The 23,773-nt window shown below is 38.4% G+C and overlaps 1 protein-coding gene across 1 annotated transcript; it reads left to right on the forward strand.

The window, feature by feature from the left end:
• Positions 1 to 12,449: 12,449 nt before the first annotated feature.
• LOC145962421 (uncharacterized) lies at positions 12,450 to 17,397 on the forward strand. The gene is made up of 3 exons (XM_083083479.1): positions 12,450 to 12,823; positions 12,918 to 15,792; positions 15,901 to 17,397. Exons 1-3 carry the CDS (start codon positions 12,450 to 12,452, stop codon positions 17,395 to 17,397), a joined length of 4,746 nt encoding a protein of 1,581 aa, XP_082939605.1.
• Positions 17,398 to 23,773: the final 6,376 nt, after the last annotated feature.

A 23,773-nucleotide genomic window follows, 5' to 3' on the forward strand; every position in this document is an offset into this window, starting at 1 on the left:
TTAGTTTTATTTTTTTAATTTTGTATTAAAATAATGAACTGCTTGCTTTTCTATAATATTACATGGATTGCTCGTATCTTTTCCAAATAATTTTCTATTAATATAAGAGCATCATCGCAAAATAGAAAAATTGTCTATATTTGCTTTTATAAAAGTATTCTCAAAATTAAACTTATGTTCTTCACACTTAAAAAATGAAAAATCTACTCCATTTTTAATAATGTTATGTAAATGTTTATATATTCCAGTACGAAAACATAATGATGGCATTTGAGTCTTGCATAGAGTATAAGCTGTATGTATAATAGATTTTATTTTTTTGAGATAAAATATGTTCTTTGCATCTATCACAATTACTAAAAGGTTGCATGTAAAATAATTTGTTTGTAATATGTTCATATTGTAGACCATTGCTAATCCATTTATCATTATTTGTCGTTATGTTATCAGTTTCTGTTCCTTCTATTTCTTCAATTATATTTATATTTGAAACATTTAATATATCAATACTATTTTCTACAAAATGTTACAATGAAAATAAAACTTCTTTATTAGTATCTTCTTCACAATTACTTCCTATATTATGTTTTCCTGTTAAATTATTTATTAATAATGTTTTAAAAGATGATTCGAAATTAGAACAAGTAGGATTTATGTTTCGTCGGTTATGACTTCTAATCATCCCAAAAAAATTTTCTAATGGATCTTGATTAATATTACGTGTCTTTAAGTATTTTATTCCTGCTTTATCTATAGTGGCCCATAATTTTTGAAATCCCTTAATAGTTATTATCCAATTATTTAAAGATGGAGTAGATACTGGTTTTTTCGGTTTTTTATCAATAAATTGAATATTATGTAATTGTCTAATAGCATCATACTAGAAAGAGTGATGTGCATTATGTCTTGTCACAGCATTTCGTAATGGGGTATCTGATTTAACATTCTGTGCGTTAACGGAATCAAAATAACTTATTTAAAAAATCTAAAATCTTTGCTGTTGCAAATCCTTCTTCTTTTGGTGTTTTTAAAGGTCCGATCTTCGTATTGATATAACCTTCAAATAAAGATATTTAATTAATTTCTTTTTAATAATAATTTTTACGATTAAAGAAAGATAATTTAACTATTAATTATATTTATTATAATTTTATTAAAAATTTCGAATTACCTTCTATTTGACTATTATATTCAATAAATGCTGATAAAGTTACACTAAAAACTTGTGCTGCTAATTTAACTTTTATTTTTTTTATTTTATTCTTTATAATATGTTGATCAGTTAATTTTTTTAATTGACGGTTGATTAAGTGACCATGAATATCCAATTTATAAGCAGTTTCTATAATATCCCACAATGCAATTGCTTTAACATTTAATTCTTTTTCACATATATTAACCTCAATATCTTTCTCAAGGAAGTTATTTCGTATTCCTTTCAGTAAGTGTGGAGGATCGTACTGTTACGTCCAGGCCCGAGGAAGGATGGGCCGAAGGAAGGACGTGACACTTGTATCCCGAGAACAGGTGCCTTAAGGGCACATGTCTCGGGTCGAGCGAGCCTGCGGGAGAGCCAAAGATAGATCAACGACCGCAAGGGTCGATCTTACGCTATTTCTGGTCCAAATGACCGCTCGACGGTCCCCTTTTTGGTAAAGGAATTTAATCCTTTTTACCCGGGACGGGACCAAGTGCGATTCAGGAGCGTGGGAGAAGTGAGGGATCAATTGAGTTGAACGCGAAAGAATAAATTTAAATGAATTTATTATACATTATAAAGAAAGGTTATATAAAAATTTTAATCATAAATCGATACGGTCTAGTACATGATTCTGTAACAATATTAAGTGAGTACGTGTGTGTGTACGTGAGTGTGTGTGTATGCGAGACGAAGAGGATCTAATCAAAATCAGGAGGATACCTTTCCCGGAAGTATTCTATGGGAAAGGCTATGGGCTTATCGGTAAAGGGGGTGAAACGGGATGGAAATATCGGGAGGAGCGGTGCGGAGAAAAGCCTTAAGGCTAGGAATGTGTATGGGGCCAGGTCTCAAGGTGAAAGAACCTGGTAGAATGGGATCTGTGTATTTAGGGTAGGTTAAGGAGAGAATTGTTGCGACGATTCGATCGCTAAAATTGATCCAGGAGAAAATAGGGGGAGGAAGAGCGGGAGAACAGAAGAGATGAGAATCGGGAGCTGCTTCGTGGGATGGAGACGGAAAGGACGACAATGGCGGAAGTTCGGGCGGGTGGTCGGGTTCCGTGTCGTACACGGGAGAGTAACTAGGAGCAAGGGTTCCAGGAGACAGATACGGGGAGTAATTGGGAGGAGAGGTTTGAGGGGGGGAGATATGAGGAGTCTCGCGTATCTTCTTGGATGTTACCCAAGAAGATTCGGATGATAGGAAGATTCGTATTTATTTCGTTTAAATCTAATGTAAAAGAAGGGTCGGCCACAGCCCGAGCCAGTAGTCTGCGGGTTCAGCGATTGCGACGGTATCGGAGTCGCTTTGCTTTGGCTCTAGTGGATTTCCTCGAAACGGGTTCCACTAGGGAAGCGATTATAATAAGTAAAGAGAAGAAAGTGGAGGGAGATTATAAACAAAAGAAAAGACTTACTATTTGTTTCAGAGAACGCAATTGCGGTTAGCGCTGGCTGGTGGTTGTTGTTGGGCCTCTTGGCGTCGAGAATGACAGGATAGTTGCACTGTTATTTAGCAAACGCGCACAGACTCGATGGGGTTACTGACTGTTTTTGTTAATACAAATAACCCCGAGATTTTTGAGAATAGTGACTTAGTAATGCAAAAATGCTGAGATACTGAATGAATAGCCGATTAAATGAATAACTGATTAATGAAGATTTAAGGATGAAGAATACTTAAGAAGTGGTCATTTGTTCGAAGTTCGCGCTTATATATCGTTTTTGGATTACCCTCTCCTAGAGTGAGGAGCCAGGGAAGTTAACGAATAGAAACTCTCATTAGATTTCCATCGTCTCTTCCCTGTCCCCTCTTATGAGCATTTAGAACAAATGTAACAAATCAGAATTTTATTACATTTGTTCGCGAATAGGAGAGCATCTTCCAAAACGGGGAGACCTAGGATTCTCAGTATCGGAGGTGGTAGTAATTTACGTCTTGCAGGATGCGTCTGCTAAAGACAAGGGATGACTTTTACTACCCCCTTGAAATTAAGATGAGTACGTGTGTTGTGTCGCGACATCCGATCACTCGCGTTTTCATGAATAGTTTCTTTTACTTTCTATAACTTCTTAGATTTTATGAGTTTTCAAGTGATCGGAAAATATCAAATTCGGCTGACTGGCTGGCGTCTTGACTGTGACTGGATGCTACTCTTTATGATTTTATAGCCCGTTAATATCTGGCTGTCGTTTTTGGAGCACTTACTGAGAATCCTATTCCAATTTAACTGACATTAACGATTTTTTGGAAGTCATGCACGTGTGCGCCAGTTATGGGAAAGAAAAGAATCGTGAAGTCCCTTGGACGTAATAGTACAAAACAATAATCTTTTGGCCATGCAAGGTAATTATTTCATCTGTAAATATAATTTTGTATCCATATTATATATGTTATTATGTTATTATATTCTATAATTTATTAGATTTTTACTCACCAAATTTTAAACAATTACTTCTTGTATCATTTAATAATTGTTTAAGTGCAGCCACATTTGATGATCCTTGATCACATAATGTCGCAACAATTATAAACCCAGCCTTTCTTACTTCATTAATTATTTCTTTTATACAACGTATTAATTGTGCAGTTTTTGTTGCACTTTTATAAAAATTATATGATAAAGGTATTTTCCAACCAGTTTTTATTCCTCTTAACATGAATACAAGTGCATGATCAGCTATTCTTTGTGTTCTTTTATGTCCCCAATCTTCAAAACCAATTATTTTGTCATTTCTCGTATCATATTGTAAGTGAGATTGTAATGAAATTTTTTCCCATATAAGAATGCATAACTTGTTAACATCTTTCATTAATGATTGTTGATAAAGGAGATGTGAAAATATTACATCATTTATGCCTGCGTGTATTGGCACCTTTTGCAATAAACGTCTCAAAGTTCTGCTACTAGGTAATGTAAACATCCAGTAAACACAGTTATGTAACTCTTATGTTAATGTTACGTTTTCAAAGTTAACAAGTAATGTTGCTGGAACGTTACAGGTAACGTTTATGTTAATTGTTATTTCACACTCATGGATGTAACATGTAATGTTACGATGTAATATAAATGTAACATAAGAATGTGACATAATTATAACAACAATTGAAACTAACTGTAATATAGCAATACAGTATCATTATTACATAACAATATATCATAATGTTAATATAGTGCAGGAGTTAATTATAATAATACAAAATTAAATTTTATAATAAAATTGTTTTATTACAATCATTTTATTACAATCGTTTATTATTACTATAATTTCCACACTTTTACTTTGTACTTCACTTTCATAACATAAAAAACAAAATATATATCTATATAATATAAAATAGAATTTCTATATAATATAATTAATATAACATTAAGTAAGTAATATATTACTATTACCTAATATAAATAAACTATACGTTACAAAATTGAATATAACTATGAGAACAAAAATTTTGATTACAAAGTGAATGTAGATGAAATGAAAAAATTGAGTAAATTGTTATTTTATAATACAACTAAACAAACATTTATCAGAACAAATAAACAAACATATGTATCAGAATATGATATACGTAATACATATTAATACAGGATATATCAAAAAGTAAAGCAGAAAGCTCTTAAAAAAGTTAGTAGACTTTATTTTTTAAAAGAAGATAATTCTAGCGTTTATCGGCGTAGCTAGTGTGAACCCTATCTTCAAAAGAGGACAGACCCAATACGGCTTGTTTTATAAAAACATCACCAGTGCGGACTCTGCTAAGGGTGACAGTCCCAGCACTCACCGGTATAATCAATTAATGCGGACTCTATTAAAACAAAAAAGGGTCCACAACCAGCACAGTCTTTATTTATTTTTTTGGTAATTTGTCTAAATAATATTTATTTTGCAGCTAACATACTAATACGTAATAGCATACCGTATATAAATATATCTTTTAATATACCCTGTATAATTGAAAAATTATTGAAATTAGTAATTTATTATTGATTGTATTGCAATAATGGTATTATTATAGAAAACTTTTGATTTTGATACGGAATTTTAAAACATTTCATGTAAATAAGTGATGCTTCAATTACTGCATGTTCGACGGTACATGTGTGATCTACTATAAAAATATTTAATTGTTTTGAATCACATGATTCATAAAAGAACGATTTATGTTTCTTTATAATATTGCCACTGACATATAAAATATTATTGTCAAAAAAGAATTTGATTATTATTAAAATAGTAGAGTCAAGCAAAAGACAACAGTTATCGTTATTATTAGATGACAATACAAATTTATCATATTCAACTTTTAAAATTTTAGATGATTTTGTTGATCGAATTACATTAGGATATATTTTTTTATGTTCCTTAATAACTGGAAGAGAATTTTCTTCATATATGGGATTTATAACTTGTTCTAAAGGTTTAGGCGAATTTTGTATTGTATTTTTAATATTTTTAATATAGTTTTCAAATTTAAAACAGCTGAAACAATCTAAACAGCCTAATCACTTTTACTTCATTCGCAAGGTGTATGAGATTATGTACATTATATGAAATATAACGAATTCCGTATAACTCTTTATATTGAATTATAAACCATTTTAGCAAAGAATTTGCATAATCATTTAAGACAAGACATAAATTTGAATCGCATAAAATTCTTATTGCGATACTAAGTGCAAGAAAGTGAATATAGTTACGTTTTGATAAAATCGGTTTTAAAACAACAGATCCTGTATATAAGAGAAGCTGACGGCATTCAGTTGCTTTCCAACGATCAATTACATATAACGTTCTTGGTAATCTAGCAAATTCCGATGGAACTAAACTTTTAATAGCTAACAAGTCAGTACAAAGAGAATCTATTTTGTGTTGCTGTAGCCTAATATCTTTAGGACCTTTCAACCAAATTTGTAATAATCGCTTCATTACACCCAAACATACTAAATGCATATAATCAATCGCAATATCAAAAACCATGCCAATTTTCAAACGCCTTAAAATTGATTCTCCTGTGTGATGTTCTTCTTGCTGCATATTATTAAACGATTCATCTGTCCTAAGGCAATTATTAATTTCTGGAAAAATGACATGAGATGGTCATTCTCCCTCTTGAACACATTTACTACATCCAAAGTATCCTCCATGATATTTAGTAATAAATGCTCTCGCAGGAGTATCGCAAATAATTGCCTTTAAAACAACATCAATTTTTTTCCCTTCATAATTACACCATTATTTTGAATTTTTTCCATTTCATCTACAAATGAAAGTAGAAAAGTATTTGCATCCGTAGGTTTCGAATTACTATAAAAAAGTCTCACTAAGATAGGTTCTGTATGAAAATCAGCATCAATTGCTACAAGCAATGGCCAAAATTGACTTGTTGAACTTAAAGATATTGAAGCACCATCACAATTAAATTGAATCGAGATTGTATTTGGATAGGATTGAAAATATTTTTCAATTGAACGTTTTAAACCGTTCTCTATACCAAAATGTACATAACTTCCACCATTTCCATATCGAATTTTATATTTAATTTCCCTTGGTGTATTCATCAATGTTCTAACATCTCTGGGTAAAGCTTGTATTTCAAGGTCATCATTACAATTACGTAAAATTGCTAATAATGTATTGACTGAATTATGTGATATTCGATATTTTAAAATCCATGATCATAAATCATCAGTTAGCTTTTTAGAACCTATAGAGATTGTAGGCAATTGATTATTTTCATACAGATATCTAGATTTATTGTTATTTTTTATTTCCGTTAAAAATTTTTGATATTCATAATTTAGATTTAGGAATGTTTCATTAAATGATACATTATCATCATTGATTTCCTGATATTGCGATTGCGAAGCTGAATTTGCTATAGCAAGACCTTCGTTTACCGACATATTGTTATCATAACATAATGCATTGTTGGATACATTAAAATTAACATTTTTACTTAAATTTTCATTATTTAGATTTTTCAATTGAAGTAACTGTTGTCTAATTAATTGACATTTTCTTCGTTTTGATAATAATCTAATCTCTTTTGGCATTTTTTGGTACACTTTAAAATTATAAAATATCTTATGAACTGAACTAAACTATAGAGGAACTAAACAAGAAACTAAACTAAATATTAAAAATGATAATTCACAAATGAAAAATGTAATAATAAAAAAGAAGAGACCTGAATTAATTTTAAAATATCAATTTGTAATGTGAAGGCAGGAATGCGAAAGTAAAATACTACGTACTAAAAGTTTAGGAATTATAGATCCAATATATCTTGTGCATGGTGTCGTGTGTTGTTCTTTTCTCTTCTTCCATAGCGTTGATTCGCAAATCTGAACCATTCTGCACAAGTATCGTAAAATTCGACGTCTCTTAATGTAGAATGAGCGTCCAAAAGAGTATCTATTATATAACAATCTATTATACAGGGCGATCCCGAAAAACGATCCGTCTATAAAATGACGTATTCCTGACACCATTCTAAGACAATTTTTCCTTTACCAAAATTTGATTTGAAGCGTAGTTTTTGAATTATTAAAGGAAGTAGTTATCGTATGACGGGTCGAATACAAGAGGCAGGCAAGGGTGGCGCGATTCACCGTCAGACGCGAGTGCTTACGCAGGGCGCCTGCTGCGATCAGCTGGTCGCTATACACATACAGACACACATGCGAACACATACATTCTCTCTTTTTCTGTCTGTCTGTCTCTCTCTCTCTCATTCGCTCACTCACCTGTAATTTTTTTTTTTTTTTTACGAGAGAGGGGAAAATGCATTTTATGCATACCCACCGATCGATCCAGTGAGCTATGTGGGACTCGAGTACCAAGTCGAATTACCAACTCGGTACTCCCTACCCACTAAAAACCCCTCTCTTTTCACGAATTTCCTTTGACACACTGTCCCTCTGACTTCCCGAGATCTGTTTTCACATAACGTCAAAAAATAGTTATCATTACCTTGTTCGATGACTTTTGATGTATTGCTGTAATTGCTTGAAGGAGAAATGAATTTTCCGATAGATCGTACGTTCTCAAATTTAACGTAGATATCACGTTTCAAAAGACAAGAAATCCACACTAAATTATTAACTGAAAGTTTTTCTTCTTTCATGAACTGTATTCTTTTATAAACTTTAACGTAATCACATTTATTTACTCACTCGATGAGACGAGAAATTTACTAATGACTCTATCACTAATCACTATTAATCACTGTCGAATAATAACTGTTGGCGATTAAAAATCACTCGATGAAAGAAACACGCGCGGACACGTTACTACACGACGCGACGACGCGACAATGCGACGATAATTACTCGGCGACTGCAAGCAGTTTTTTGTCATGGTAGGTTGCGGTAGGTTAAGATACTACTGGCGCTATCGAACGCGATCATGTGTTCGATTGAAGAATGCGGTAAACATAATAAACATTTAACATATTAATATTATTATTATTACTATCATGAATGTGTGTGATATCCATACATCGTATGATATCTATTTAAAAATTAATTAGATTAAATAAGTGTTTTTAAAATATTTATTACTTTTACTATTATCATATAAAATATTAATATTAAATATTTATTTAACTATTTTATCTATTTATTTATTTATTTATCTATTTCACCTTTTATTTGTAACTATTTATTATCAATGATCGAAAATCGGTCATTGATAATAAATAGTTAAAAATAAATAGGTGAAATAGATAAATAAATAAATAAATAGATAAAATAGTTAAATAAATATTTAATATTAATATTTTACATGATAATAGTAAAAGTAACAAATATTTTAAAAACACTTATTTAATCTAATTAATTTTTAAATAGATATCATACGATGTATGGATATCACACACATTCATGATAGTAATAATATTAATATGTTAAATGTTTATTATGTTTACCGCATTCTTCAATCGAACACATGATCGCGTTCGATAGCGCCAGTAGTACCTTAACCTACCGCAACCTACCATGACAAAAAACTGCTTGCAGTCGCCGAGTAATTATCGTCGCATTGTCGCGTCGTCGCGTCGTATAGTAACGTGTTCGCGCGTGTTTCTTCCATCGAGTGATTTTTAATCGCCAACAGTTATTATTCGACAGTGATTAATAGTGATTAGTGATAGAGTCATTAGTAAATTTCTCGTCTCATCGAGTGAGTAAATAAATGTGATTACGTTAAAGTTTATAAAAGAATACAGTTCATGAAAGAAGAAAAACTTTCAGTTAATAATTTAGTGTGGATTTCTTGTCTTTTGAAACGTGATATCTACGTTAAATTTGAGAACGTACGATCTATCGGAAAATTCATTTCTCCTTCAAGCAATTACAGCAATACATCAAAAGTCATCGAACAAGGTAATGATAACTATTTTTTGACGTTATGTGAAAACAGATCTCGGGAAGTCAGAGGGACAGTGTGTCAAAGGAAATTCGTGAAAAGAGAGGGGTTTTTAGTGGGTAGGGAGTACCGAGTTGGTAATTCGACTTGGTACTCGAGTCCCACATAGCTCACTGGATCGATCGGTGGGTATGCATAAAATGCATTTTCCCCTCTCTCGTAAAAAAAAAAAAAAAATTACAGGTGAGTGAGCGAATGAGAGAGAGAGAGACAGACAGACAGAAAAAGAGAGAATGTATGTGTTCGCATGTGTGTCTGTATGTGTATAGCGACCAGCTGATCGCAGCAGGCGCCCTGCGTAAGCACCCGCGTCTGACGGTGAATCGCGCCACCCTTGCCTGCCTCTTGTATTCGACCCGTCATACGATAACTACTTCCTTTAATAATTCAAAAACTACGCTTCAAATCAAATTTTGATATAGGAAAAATTGTCTTAGAATGGTGTCAGGAATACGTCATTTTATAGACGGATCGTTTTTCGGGATCGCCCTGTATAACAAAAAATAAAAGTCAACATTAATCACTTTCAATTTCATAATTTATTTAGCAAATAAATATGTTATATATGAGAACATTTTTTTTATATCGTCGGGTTACAAGTAAAACACACTAAATTAAAATTTTTCGATTTCGAATTTTCTAGATCTTTAAGCGGAATGTCGAAATCTTTAGATTGATGCAATCCACTAAATTACTACTTTAATTAAAATTGTAGTAGTTCAAAGTCCTAATAAGTTTATTGTGAGAATAATAGTGAAAAAAAAACATTTGAAATTAATTAGAATCATCACTTAATTTTTCAACTTGTGTTTTACTTTTAAGCCGATAATAATCATCATACCTCTAATGACTTTTAGTATGGTCAATTTTTCGATGCCATAATTATTTTTCCTTCCTTTCAAAGAGCATTGTTTCGCTAATCTATCATCAAATATTGAAGACAATACTCGCTTAATATTTTCACGAGCTGAATGTCCACCAATTTTTGCAATAAAAGTTTTCTATAATAAAGACATAACAATATTTTAATGAAAAACCGGAGATTTATGTGTAATGATAATTTATATAATCTTAGTATTAAAATATGAAATATTTTATTTTAACTTACATATTCAATGAGATTTTTCTCTTTATTTAAGAATGTCTCGAAGTTATTAATTTCTTCAACTGATGTCAATGGTAGCAATTTTCTTATATTGTCTGTGGGACCACAAATTTTCACAATAGGTGTAATGCGATCCACTCGTTGTTGCATGTCATTAAAATCAAGTTGAATGACAGCAGATATTTTCATTAAATTGTCCAATTTTTCTGTGTTACATAAAATTATATTCTTTCTCAATAGTATGAAATTATCAAATAAAATTAATTTTTTAGTTTTGATTACTAACCTTCCAGTCTTTTCAAGATACTAAAGATATCCCTTTCATTATTATTTTCATTACACCGTAATATGAATGAAGTCGTTGATTCTTTGTCTTTATTTGATGCTTCGAAATCATTTGAATAAGACGATTTTATTGATTTTCTTATATTTTCACTTTTAGAATTATTGTAGTACTGCACAGGAAACTATGGAATAGATGGCAATGTGGTCTTTTTATTTTTTACGCAATTCGAAGTAGCAATTTCTTCATTACTTTCGTCGTCAGATGTATCTTTAGAAGATGTATTCAAATATTTTTTTGCAGGTATATGTTTTCGAAATCCTTTTTCTAATTCTGCTTCATCTGTGCTACTATACTGAGAATCTTCGGCAATTTTTCGAACTTTTTCTATAGTATCTACAAGAAATAATAAAACGAAAATCAAATATATTAAGTGTATACATATCAATCATACATATATATTTACGCTTTGTTAGAAAATCGTAAAATTCATTCCGAATTAAATTTCTTAAATATATTATATATATTTCGAATAATGTTTTACGACTCGAGAGTTCAAAATCAACGGGCGTCGAGAAACTTCTCGAGACCTCTAATCGCCAGAAAAACTCGATCGTTCGAGTTATCTTCAATTTTTTTGGGACATAAGAAACGCGTGTCATAAACATTGACAATAATAATCTCAACCGTCGACCAAAATCAGCGTGACGTACGGGCATGCGCGCCTATACGTCACGATCAACTGATTGCCAATCAGCTGTTCCAAAAAGACTGCGCGCATGGCAACCGCGAAAAAGCCAACGTCAGACCTCATCGGCGGCCAATTATACGCGGCGCCATGAGGTCACCGCTAAATAATTAAAATTATTGGGCCACGTCGCAACGGGCCCAAAATTCCGCTCGCCTTATAACGGGCACCGCACGCGAGCAAGTCGAAGTCTCGCACTTTTCGTCAAACCGCTTTGTTAAAACCGCTCCGCATAGTAAAACCGCTTATAACGACTGCTTATTCTCTTGGACTTTCGCAATCTCTGTATTAAACCGCTGATTAACCGCATTATACGACCGCTTACGACTTTGGAAAACGCATTTATCTCGCTCTTGTTTCGCTACACCGCTCGCGATACCGCTCGCGAAAACCGCGCTCACTTTGTTACACCGCTGTTTCGCTAATCGAAATCACTGCACTAAACACTATTGTTTTTTATTCTTAACTCCAATAAACGTCAGTTTTTTGTGTGAACGAGGCGCACTTTTTTGGCTTAAAGACCTTCCGTTCCTATCATCGCACTGTCGGACCCGCTCGCGAACATTTCTGGTCCTTCGAGCCGGATTTTTATCATCCTCATCCGCAGTTTCGTGGGTGACATCCACAGTGCCGTGCAGTGTCGTGTAGTGCAGTTCCTATAAAGACAAAAATCAGTTACAATGAGTGCCGATTTGAAGGCGTTGCTAAAGGCGCAGAACGATATCCACGGGCGAATGTCTCGCTCCGTGGACAATCTGCGCAAGATGGGCGTCTCGAGCATCACCGCCGAAGCAATTCAAGCTCGCCTCCGCATCCTCGAGACGCTGTGGACTAAGTTCGAAGCGCATCACGATCTCATTAGGACGGCGCTAAAAGACAAATATCTCGAGAGTGAGTACGCTAAGGCAGATTTCATTGACATTGCGGAATCTACGTACGTGACACAACGGAGCACGCTAGTCGAGTACGCGAACAAGCTCAAGGGCTCACCAGGAGCACTCGCTCAAGATCTCGCTGCCGCGGATAAAGCTCCAGACGTTCTCTGGCGCATACGGTGACTGGCCATCGTTTCGGGATATCTTCCTGTCTCTAATAGGCAACAATCAGGCCATTTCCGATATCGAAAAGCTCCATTACCTCCGTACAAGCTTGCAGGGTCCTGCGGAACAATTAATCCGATCATTGCCAATCGTCGGGGGCAATTACGAGCGAGCGTGGGCGATTCTCAGCGCTCATTACGAGAACAAGCGGGAACTTATTCGCGCCAACTTCGCCGCTTACACCGCCGTGCCCAAGATGAAGGCCACAACCGCCGACGAGCTAAGCCGCATCTATCACGCCGCCACAACTGCCATCAATGCTCAAGAGAGCATCGACAGGCCCATTGACACGCACGGGATGGACCTGTTTAATCACTTGCTCGTCGAGCGATTCGACTCACAAACCCGGAAAGATTGGGAAATCTCCATACGCGACTCCGTAAACCCACCGAGCAATGACGTCCTGATGGACTTCATTGCAAAGCAGATCCTAACACTAAACGCCGTGCAGCCGAACTCCGTTGCAAAACACGGAGGCACTTCCCGGTCCGCGAAATCGCACTTCGTGAAGCGCATGTCCAACTCCTCAACTTGCGCCGCATGTAAGGGAAAGCACTCTCTCATGCAATGCACGGAGTTCAAAGCGAAAACCGCGAGCGACCGGAAAAACTTCGTGGAAGCTAACAAGCTATGCTTTAATTGTCTCGGCAATCACTTTCTGGCCAAATGTCAATCAGTTAAAACATGCTTCACGTGCAAGTCACGACACCACACACTACTCCACGACGCATACGCATCATCCGACGGAGCGAGCTCATTATCAGCCACACGAGTCGCGTCGGACCGCAAGGCGATCCTCCTCGCCACCGCACGCGTCACTATCACGGATCACCTGGGGAAGCCTCAAGACGTTCGCGCGCTGATCGACCAGGGATCGGAAGTCTCGTTGGTCTCCGAGACCTTGGCGCAACGCTTGCGTCTGCCGCGGATCCGCTCCTCGATGGTCATCGTCGGGATTGGGGGAGCATCCGGAGCAACTGGCGGAAGGCTACCCCTGAGCCTCGTCTCTGGAGTAACGGGAGCCACGCTTCCAGTCATGGCGTACGTCCTTCCGCGCCTCTCGACTTACCAGGGTCCCATCGCGCGCAGTACCATCACCTGGCCACACATTCGCGGTCTCTCTCTGGCGGATCCGCAGTACCTCGACCGAGATCCCATCGAATTACTGCTCGGCGCGGACGTGTACTCCGCCATCCTTCAAGATGGTCTTCGCAAGGGGCGCAAGAACGAGCCCATCGCGCAGCGAACCTCCCTCGGCTGGATCCTGTCAGGAGGTAACAGGGCCACGACCCAGAGCAGCCAAAATACCCACCAATGTTCGGTCGATCACCAGCTGAACGACCTGGTGCAGCTGTTTTGGGAGCAAGAAAGAGAGACCGCCGCTCCCATCGCTCTCACCGCCGAAGAGAAGAGGTATGAAGACCTCTTCACCCGCGAGCACACACGCACCAACACCGGACGGTACGTTGTTAGGCTGCCGTTCACTGGAGCACCGCCCTCTCTCACTGAGACCCGCAAGCCAGCCGAGCGTCTGCTCCACGCCATGGAGCGCCGCTGCTCAAAGGACGCTCGATTCAGCGATCTTTACCGCGGCTTCATGCAGGAGTATGAAGACCTGCAACATATGGAGATCGTAAACACCTCATCCGAACAAGAAGACACCGCTAAGTGCTACTTACCGCATCACGGAGTGCTGCGGGAAACGAGCACAACAACGAAGCTCAGGGTCGTCTTCAACGGCTCGCAGCTCTCGATCTCGGGCGCATCCCTAAACGTCAATTTGTTAACGGGCGCCAACCTCCTGCCAGTCCTCGCCGACGTGCTCCTTCGTTGGCGTTGGCACCGCTATGTCTTTGTGACGGACATCGAAAAGATGTACCGCCAAATCCTCATCCATCAGGAGGACCGCGACCACCAGCGGATACTCTGGCGGCACCGAGTTACCGACAACGTCCGCGAGTACCGCTTACGAACGGTCACGTATGGCTTGGCGTGCGCGCCATTTCTCTCCATACGGACCCTACACCAGCTCGCTGACGATGAGGGTTCGCAATTTCCGCGTGGAGCGATTGCACTACGCCGCGATACTTACGTGGACGACGTCATCACCGGAGCAAGCACCATCTCGGAGGCCACCACGTTGCAGCGGGAGCTACGCGGTCTTTGCACGGCGGGCGGGTTTCCGCTCAGGAAGTGGGGGGCCAACAACCTCGATATCCTGTCTGGAGTCTCACCAGAACATTGGATCACCAGCTCACTGCACTCGTGGTCCCACGAAAGCCACGCGACACTGGGCCTTCACTGGCACCCGGCCAGTGATCACTTCACTTTCTCGGTACAAGCACGTCACTTCACAGAGTTCACAAAAAGACGCGTTCTGTCCGAAACCGCACGACTGTTTGATCCTCTAGGGTGGCTCATTCCAGTCACAATGCGAGCCAAAATTTTAATCCAGTCCACCTGGTTGAAGAAGCTGGACTGGGACGCTCCTCTTCCGTCGGCAGACGCCCTGTCCTGGAGGAACCTCCTCTCTGATCTTCCGCGCCTGAACGAAATCAGGGTATCTCGCTGGTTAGGCAGCGACGGACCACACACACAAACCGAACTCCATGGGTTCGCCGACGCCTCGGAGCGAGGATACGCCGCGGTGGTGTACCTCCGCTCCGCCACCGAATGTAACACCGCAGTTCATCTGCTGGCTGCCAAAGGCAAGGTCGCCCCTGTGAAGCCGGTGTCTTTGCCTCGACTCGAGTTGTGCGCGGCCACCCTCCTGACGAATCTCACTGTTCACACGCGCACTCTCCTAGGTTTGCCCACAGCGCCAGTCTTCCTGTGGTCTGACTCCAGGGTAGCGCTGAGCTGGATCCAGGGACATGCCTCCCGCTGGAAGACCTACGTGGCCAACAGGGTGTCACAGATCCAGGTCCAACTGCCCGACGCTCGATGGCGGCATGTGCCGGGAAAGGACAATCCGGCCGAATGCGCCTCCCGAGGAATCCAACCGGGTGACTTGATCGGCCATCCGCTCTAGTGGACCGGACCATCCTGGCTGCGGAGTGACAAGGCACTTTGGCCAAGCGACGACTGCGTCTTGCCAAATTTGGAAGTGCCGGAGCAACGAGCCGCCGGCTCGCTCAATACCGTCGTCAAGGCCATCACCGAGCCAGAACTCATTCTCCGTTTTTCATCTTTGCACCGGCTACTCAGGGTGACGGCCTGGTGTCTTCATTGGCGACGCGAAATCACACGGAAAACGCACAACGTCACAGACGCCGCACAAACTCTAGAGCCACACGAAATCGAAGACGCACTTTTACGATGGACTCGAACTTCGCAGGCACTGCACTACACAACCGAGGTCTCATCACTGAGCAGAGGACGTGCTTTGCCACCACGGAGTCCGCTCACCAAGCTGAGCCCTTATCTTGACGACAGCGACACAATGCGAGTCGAAGGCCGTCTCAAACACGCCATCCTGTCTCACGATGAACGGCACCCAATCATCATTCCGCCGGACTCCTGGATGGCTGGGCTCCTGGTGGACTCCTGCCATCGTAGAACTCTACACGGAGTGCAGCTCACCCTCGGGCTACTGCGCCAACGGTTTTGGATCCCGCGAGGTCGAGCCATCGTCAAGAAATCCATCCATCGGTGCGTCACGTGCACCCGATGGCGAGCCACCGCACCGCAGCCACTGATGGGCAACCTCCCTCAGGAGCGAGTGACTCCGGCGCGTCCATTTTTGCATACTGGAGTCGACTACGCCGGTCCGATCCTCATCCGGACCAGCAAGGGGCGCGGCCATCGAGCAAACAAAGGTTTCATCTTTGTATTTGTCTGTCTTAGTTCCAAGGCTGTTCACCTCGAGGTCGTCTCCGACTACACGGCTGAGGCGTTCCTAGCTGCCTTCCGTCGCTTCGTGTCCAGGCGAGGTCTCTGTCACGAGGTATTCTCGGACTGCGGGACCAACTTCATCGGAGCAAGCCGAGAACTCCGAGAGATGTTCCGCGCCTCAACTGCCGACGGCCGTCGCATCGCACAGGCAGCAGCTTCAGACGGCATAAGGTGGCGGTTTAACCCGCCCGCAGCTCCTCACTTTGGCGGACTTTGGGAGGCAGCCGTCAAGTCAACGAAGCACCACCTTCGAAGGGTCATCGGCGAGGCAACGCTCACCTTCGAGGAGATGACGACTCTCCTCACACATGGGGAGGCGTGCCTCAATTCGCGCCCGCTTCAGCCGCAGACCGACGATCCGGACGACTTGACGGCACTAACACCCGGTCACTTCATCATCGGAGCTCCTCTATTAGCCGTTCCGGAGCCGTCGCTTGCCACCGAGAGGGATAACGCGCTGTCACGATGGCAACTTCTCCAAAAAATGCGCGACCACTTTTGGGATCGGTGGTCGCGCGAGTATCTACAGACGCTGGCCTGCAGACCGAAGTGGCAACGGAACCAGACCGGCCCCAACGTCGGCGACCTGTGCCTACTGCGGTCGACACCTCCAACACGGTGGCCGCTCGCCTGAATAACACGACTGCACCCCGGGGACGACGGCGTGACTCGCGTGGTCACCGTGCGCACAGCATCCTCGGAGCTCGTCCGACCACTCGCGAAAATCATCCTCTTGCCAGGAGCCGACACCGCAGCATCTCCAACGCACTCGGATTCGTGAGCTCTTATAAACTCCGAATTTTCTTTAATGTCTCATCCGCATTGTATAATATTCACTCACATTATGTTTCACGGTATCATATTTCCGGGAATCGTACCGCGCTTAATCACATGTAATTATATTCAGGCACATTCAATATTATGTGCGATCCGCGAGCCACGTTATCAGTCTCTTTTTTTTCTTTTTTCTGGTCTCTCTCTGGCGTCACAATTTCACGATCACGTTCACATTTCACTGCACTCGCGAGATTATTCACAAATTCACTGCACATTTTCTCATTACTTTCACACGATACTATTCTCGCGAAAGACTCAAATGAACTGAGCCACACGTGTCTTTGTACTACGTCACGCATTCCATTCATGATCGCTATCAATAACTCGTCAATCGGACCGTTCGCGACACCTGCCCGCGCATGAACACACTCGCAAATTTCGTCACGTACTGACGAGGCGGGCGGGATGTTCGAAAATCGTAAAATTCATTCCGAATTAAATTTCTTAAATATATTATATATATTTCGAATAATGTTTTACGACTCGAGAGTTCAAAATCAACGGGCGTCGAGAAACTTCTCGAGACCTCTAATCGCCAGAAAAACTCGATCGTTCGAGTTATCTTCAATTTTTTTGGGACATAAGAAACGCGTGTCATAAACATTGACAATAATAATCTCAACCGTTGACCAAAATCAGCGTGACGTACGGGCATGCGCGCCTATACGTCACGATCAGCTGATTGCCAATCAACTGTTCCAAAAAGACTGCGCGCATGGCAACCGCGAAAAAGCCAACGTCAGACCTCATCGGCGGCCAATTATACGCGGCGCCATGAGGTCACCGCTAAATAATTAAAATTATTGGGCCACGTCGCAACGGGCCCAAAATTCCGCTCGCCTTATAACGGGCACCGCACGCGAGCAAGTCGAAGTCTCGCACTTTTCGTCAAACCGCTTTGTTAAAACCGCTCCGCATAGTAAAACCGCTTATAACGACCGCTTATTCTCTTGGACTTTCGCAATCTCTGTATTAAACCGCTGATTAACCGCATTATACGACCGCTTACGACTTTGGAAAACGCATTTATCTCGCTCTTGTTTCGCTACACCGCTCGCGATACCGCTCGCGAAAACCGCGCTCACTTTGTTACACCGCTGTTTCGCTAATCGAAATCACTGCACTAAACACTATTGTTTTTTATTCTTGACTCCAATAAACGTCAGTTTTTTGTGTGAACGAGGCGCACTTTTTTCGCTTAAAGACCTTCCGTTCCTATCATCGCACTGTCGGACCCGCTCGCGAACACGCTTCATTGAATATACTTACCACAGTATTTCTCTACTGTGACATTCAATAGAGACCAGGTAGACTCATTTGGTTTAACACGATTTGCCATTAATGATGATAAATTTTTCATGTGAGCAGGCGGCCACCAGCAATAATTTTTACCTCTCTTTTCAATTAACCAATTATCAGGTACTTCAGATACTTCATTGCCATCCTCAAATATCACCATAGCAAAAGACATTTTTGTAAAAACACAGTAAAACTTCAAAAAAGAAAAAAAGAAACATATACTTGAACAATAACTTCATAAAAATATAAAAATTATGCAAATAGTTATTGTAAAGAATTTATGATGTGATATGTGTAATAAATTATTAAATTGAATTTCAGATCTTGTCATCGTATTTCAACTTTTAACATTTCTATAAATAACATTAAAATAATGTCAAAGTTATAATTTTGCACTCAATAATATAACTGTGGTAACATTATAGTAATAGTAATAATTTAAATTGCAAGGAAAATTGAATATAAATTATTTATTTATAAATACCTGTATGGTCGAGGAGATAAAAGCGAAAAAGGAAGCTTGTTCTGATGTGTAATTCTGTAATAAGAAACAGAATATATTTCAAATATAGTTTTCTCGTAAATTATTAACTAAAAAACTGTTCGCAAATATGAGGTTATCTTTTCCCGCTGTACAATTGCATGTGTTTAAGAGCGCTAAAAAAAAAAAGGATCACTCGACGGAGAAAATACGCGTAAAATAATAAGTTATTCGGCCCGGGCTACGAATCGCGCTACTTCACTGAATCGCGCCCCGAAAAGGAATCAATTATAGATCCTTCGGTGATCCTGACGTCGCCGGAAGGATCAAAGGCGCACACGTAACACCTAAATAAGACTATCGCGCAACGCGGGACACGCGCAGAAATCGCGACCGCGTGATTTTCGCGGATTGCGCAACTCGGTAAATCCGCGAAGCAATCAGCGGTCTCCACGTGCGAATATCATCCCCACTAACAGGTGGTGATAGCGGAAACAGACGACCTCGTGGCCGAATAATCTGGCTTCCCGTGCCAGACATTGCGTCGAGTGGATGTGCTGTGATTCAACTCTTTCAAGTGTTAAAAATTTCAGATATTCTTCGCGTTGCATCTTCTCTCGGTCACGCGCAAATATCTCTTCTAGAATTTCGTCGTGTTCTGCATCGATAAGGTCGTCGCGCCCAAATTCTCTTCGTCGAGTGATTCCTTCGGAATAACTGTGCTGGGTTCACGCGCCATACTTCGAGCAGTCGTTTTGTCCTTCATTCGTGTAACCGCGTTGTATCGCATAAGCGAGTCTCGAATTCTCGGCCATCAATTTATATCGCAATCAGTGATTGATTCACGCTTATTTCGAAACCGAATTTAGTATCGAAACCAGAGCACGAGTATTCCACGCGTTGGAAAAGGACTCTCGAACGTTCCAAGTAATTTACGTCCGTCGGGGTCGCGATCGCCGTCTGCCACGTGACAAGATTTCCGTCGGTCGCGGACAAGATCTCCGGTCGAGAGGGCATCTCATTGAATGCTCGGCAAGATTTCCGTCGTGGTGTTCGGCAGAATTAAGGCGGTTCAAGATTTCCGATCGATATTTCGCGAGAGTGTTCGCTTGGGGCGTGAGAGTTCTGATCCGTGGTGCTCGCGTCGATAAAATTCGGTGATCGCGTGTTCCTTTCTGTACATATTCACGCTGTATATAGATATATTCTTATTCGTTTCTTTTGACGTCGGGTCGCTAATCATTCAGCATTTCACATTTTGATTATTTCGTTTTCCTTTTTTGTAATTTTGTAAAGGCTCATTAAACACGTAGTAAATAATTGTGATTCGTATCAAATACTTTATTTTATTTTTTTTGTATCCTCGTTCCGTCCGAGATTCCTACGCTCGCCGCAAGTAGCTTCGCGCTCTGATCAGAGCGAGTTCCGGAAATTAAAGAGTCGCGAGGAAATCCTCGATTGATTCGAAACAGCATGTCTTATGTCATACATGTAATTTTAATCCAAAGTAATCTTTTAAAGGATTCTTTATAAATAACCCAAATTTGGATTAAAATTACATGTACGATAAAAGAATATGCAATTATTTACCGAGAAGAAGTAACCGCAAATTTGTAACAGTTCTCTCATTATAATTACGAAATGTGTACAATGTTATGAAAAGTATATATACAGATACTTCTTTAGAAATTATTTTTGTCTTAATTTGTTATAATATTATTGTAAAAGAAAACAGTATTATCTTGATTACCTTGGATATCACATGTTAGATTAATCACATCTACGCACGTCTACGACACAGAAGGAGCGGAAAGAGGCAAGAGGGCGCAACTATCGATTAGTACCGGAAATTATATGTATAATGTACTATCCCATTAACGTAACATTGTAATATAACTTGAATGTTATATGAAATATTATAAATGTAATGTTACAATTATTAACATAACAAATATGTATTTCAAAATGTAATTATGTAATATTGCATTGAAATAACAAGTTATATTACATTGATATTCTTTTAAATATAACAATTGTTATGTTAATTGTTACTTCTATGTTATATAACTGCTACAAACTGTGTTTACTGGGCAATTGTTGTAAAAGTTTATATTCACTACAAGATTCTTTATATAAGGACAACGCCATTATTTTCTCATGTAAAGAAAATCTTACACTCTATATATAATACAGAATAAAAAAAAATAGAAATTATATAGCACATACGTGTGTGTGCGTGCGTGCGTGCGTGCGTGTAGCAATAATACTTATAAGATAAGCAACAAAATATATATAAAAAGTAAATATAAGATAATATAAGATAATATAAATAAGTATTATAAAAAATAATATAATGTATAAGATGTATAATAATAATAATATAGTGTATAAGATATATAATAATTATTTCTGATTATTATGTAAATAATTAAATAATTAAGTTATTATGAAGAATCAATACCTATATTTTTTTTAAATATCGATGCATGTTTATCATTACATATACTTTTTAATGCTGATTTAATCTTCGTACAAAAAGCAGAACCTTAGATTTTTTGTTTAAATTTTTTATTTGCATCTCTATAAACATCCTTTGTGTATTAGTTAATGTTGAATACTTTGTGAAAAAAGTAAGAGAACTAAATCTTGTAGCATATTTCAAGCGATGTTTATAATATACAAGTTTCCTGCGCAAGATATTATTTTGTTTTTGAAAGGTTCTGCTTTTAATGTATAACTTTTTTGCTATTGAAGTTAAATGATCTTTTCTGATTATGTTATCAATCTTTGAATCACACTGTCGTGCTTCTTGCTGTGTTTTATTTTCAAGCATATCAATATTTATATTAGTTTCCAATACAGAATCTTTTTCATGCACTTGACTTGTACTAGGCTGAGAAATATCATTTCCGATTCTTTCAATACTTTCATTACATTGCATATTGATTTTAAATGTAGTATTTTTTTCTTGCACTTCACTCATACTAAGTTGAGAAGTGTCATGTATTTCGGTTGTTCCAGTTGATAAATTCTCAGTTGGAATTGCATTATGTTTCAACCGTCTACGATTCAAAGTAAAAATGTAGGCATTTTCACTAAAGTGTAAATGACAAATTCTGCATTTTTGGATTTCATTTTCTGATAGATTTGACATCCATGGCATTGATATTGCTTTTAGCCATTTTTTCATCAATTCTTTATTTTTAGGAAAATACTGTCCAGGAGCTTTAGTAGGAGATGTACATCCTGTGATTACACATTTCCAACTTATTTTATTGGCCATTTTATTCTGAAATACAATCAAATATTTTAAGCATTTAAGAGAAAAATGTTTCATATATTTACTATTAATATTAATCTGTATATGTACCTTATAAATATACTATATATTGATTTTTTTATGCAACAAAGATTTTATAAAAACACGATAGAATACGACTTTTATTTCCTTTTATTATATGCTAATGTTTTTATATATATACACAATATATACACACAATATGTTTTTATGCTCGATTTTCTTGTCTCTATTGGCTTTATATGGTTAAAAATGATTGGAATATGTTAGAACAAAAAATTACATGATCGATCGAGTAAGAATGTTGGATTTAAGTTCCAAAAAATTAGTCTATTCGCCCAGATGGCGCAGAAATACAGCTCGATTTTTTAATATGGAAGTGTTCCTACCCTGCTTCCCGCGGGGCAAGAGAAACATAAAAGTATAGTCATGGCGCCATCAGCCAGTAGCGGCTTGGATATTATTTTATATTCAACATTTTTTCAGCTTGCTCTAAGAATAAGGCATAGTTAAATAAAAATTGTTTAATTTTACTTTAAGAAAATTATAATCTTTCATTTGAAAATATATTATTTTTTATTAAACATTTTTTCAGTTCTTTCTAAGAGTAAGGCATAGTTAAATAAAAATTATTTAATTTTATTTTGAGAAAATTATAATTTTTGATTTAAAAATGTGTTATTTTCTATTTAACATTATTTCCTTTCCATTCAAGAAAATTATTCTTAAATAATAAGAATATATTTTTCTTGATTAAACTATATAAAATGACTTCATTCAAACAAGTTTTCTTCAGTTAACGCAATATAATCTCATTTCAAGTTTTTCAAGTTTGTTGAAATTAAAGATATTATCAAAACAAGAATGTTCTTTTTTTCTATGCACATACATATACATATCACATGTATGCACACACATGCACACATATGATTTTGTCTCTTAAAGCATTTTGCACATCGAAGCAATAATCGTATATGCACGGTGTGAACGCCGCTTGAGGGACAAAATCGCTTTGCGTGTGTGTGTGCGAGCATATGTACGTGAGCATATGTCTGAATTTGAAAAAAGAGAAGAACGAAAAATGTCACAATTCTG

Source organism: Camponotus vicinus, unplaced genomic scaffold (assembly GCF_025532165.1).
Source record: "Camponotus vicinus isolate PSW18456_S1 unplaced genomic scaffold, iyCamVici1.0 SCAF_12, whole genome shotgun sequence".
Lineage (NCBI taxonomy): Eukaryota > Metazoa > Arthropoda > Insecta > Hymenoptera > Formicidae > Camponotus > Camponotus vicinus.

Coding starts and splice junctions, on each gene's coding strand:
- LOC145962421 (XM_083083479.1), top strand. CDS start 12,450: ATGAGTGCCGATTTGAAGGCGTTGCTAAAGGCGCAGAACGATATCCAC. Junction 12,824..12,917: donor GACGTTCTCTGGCGCATACG/GTGACTGGCCAT, acceptor CCTCCGTACAAG/CTTGCAGGGTCCTGCGGAAC. Junction 15,793..15,900: donor ACAGGGTGTCACAGATCCAG/GTCCAACTGCCC, acceptor CATCCGCTCTAG/TGGACCGGACCATCCTGGCT.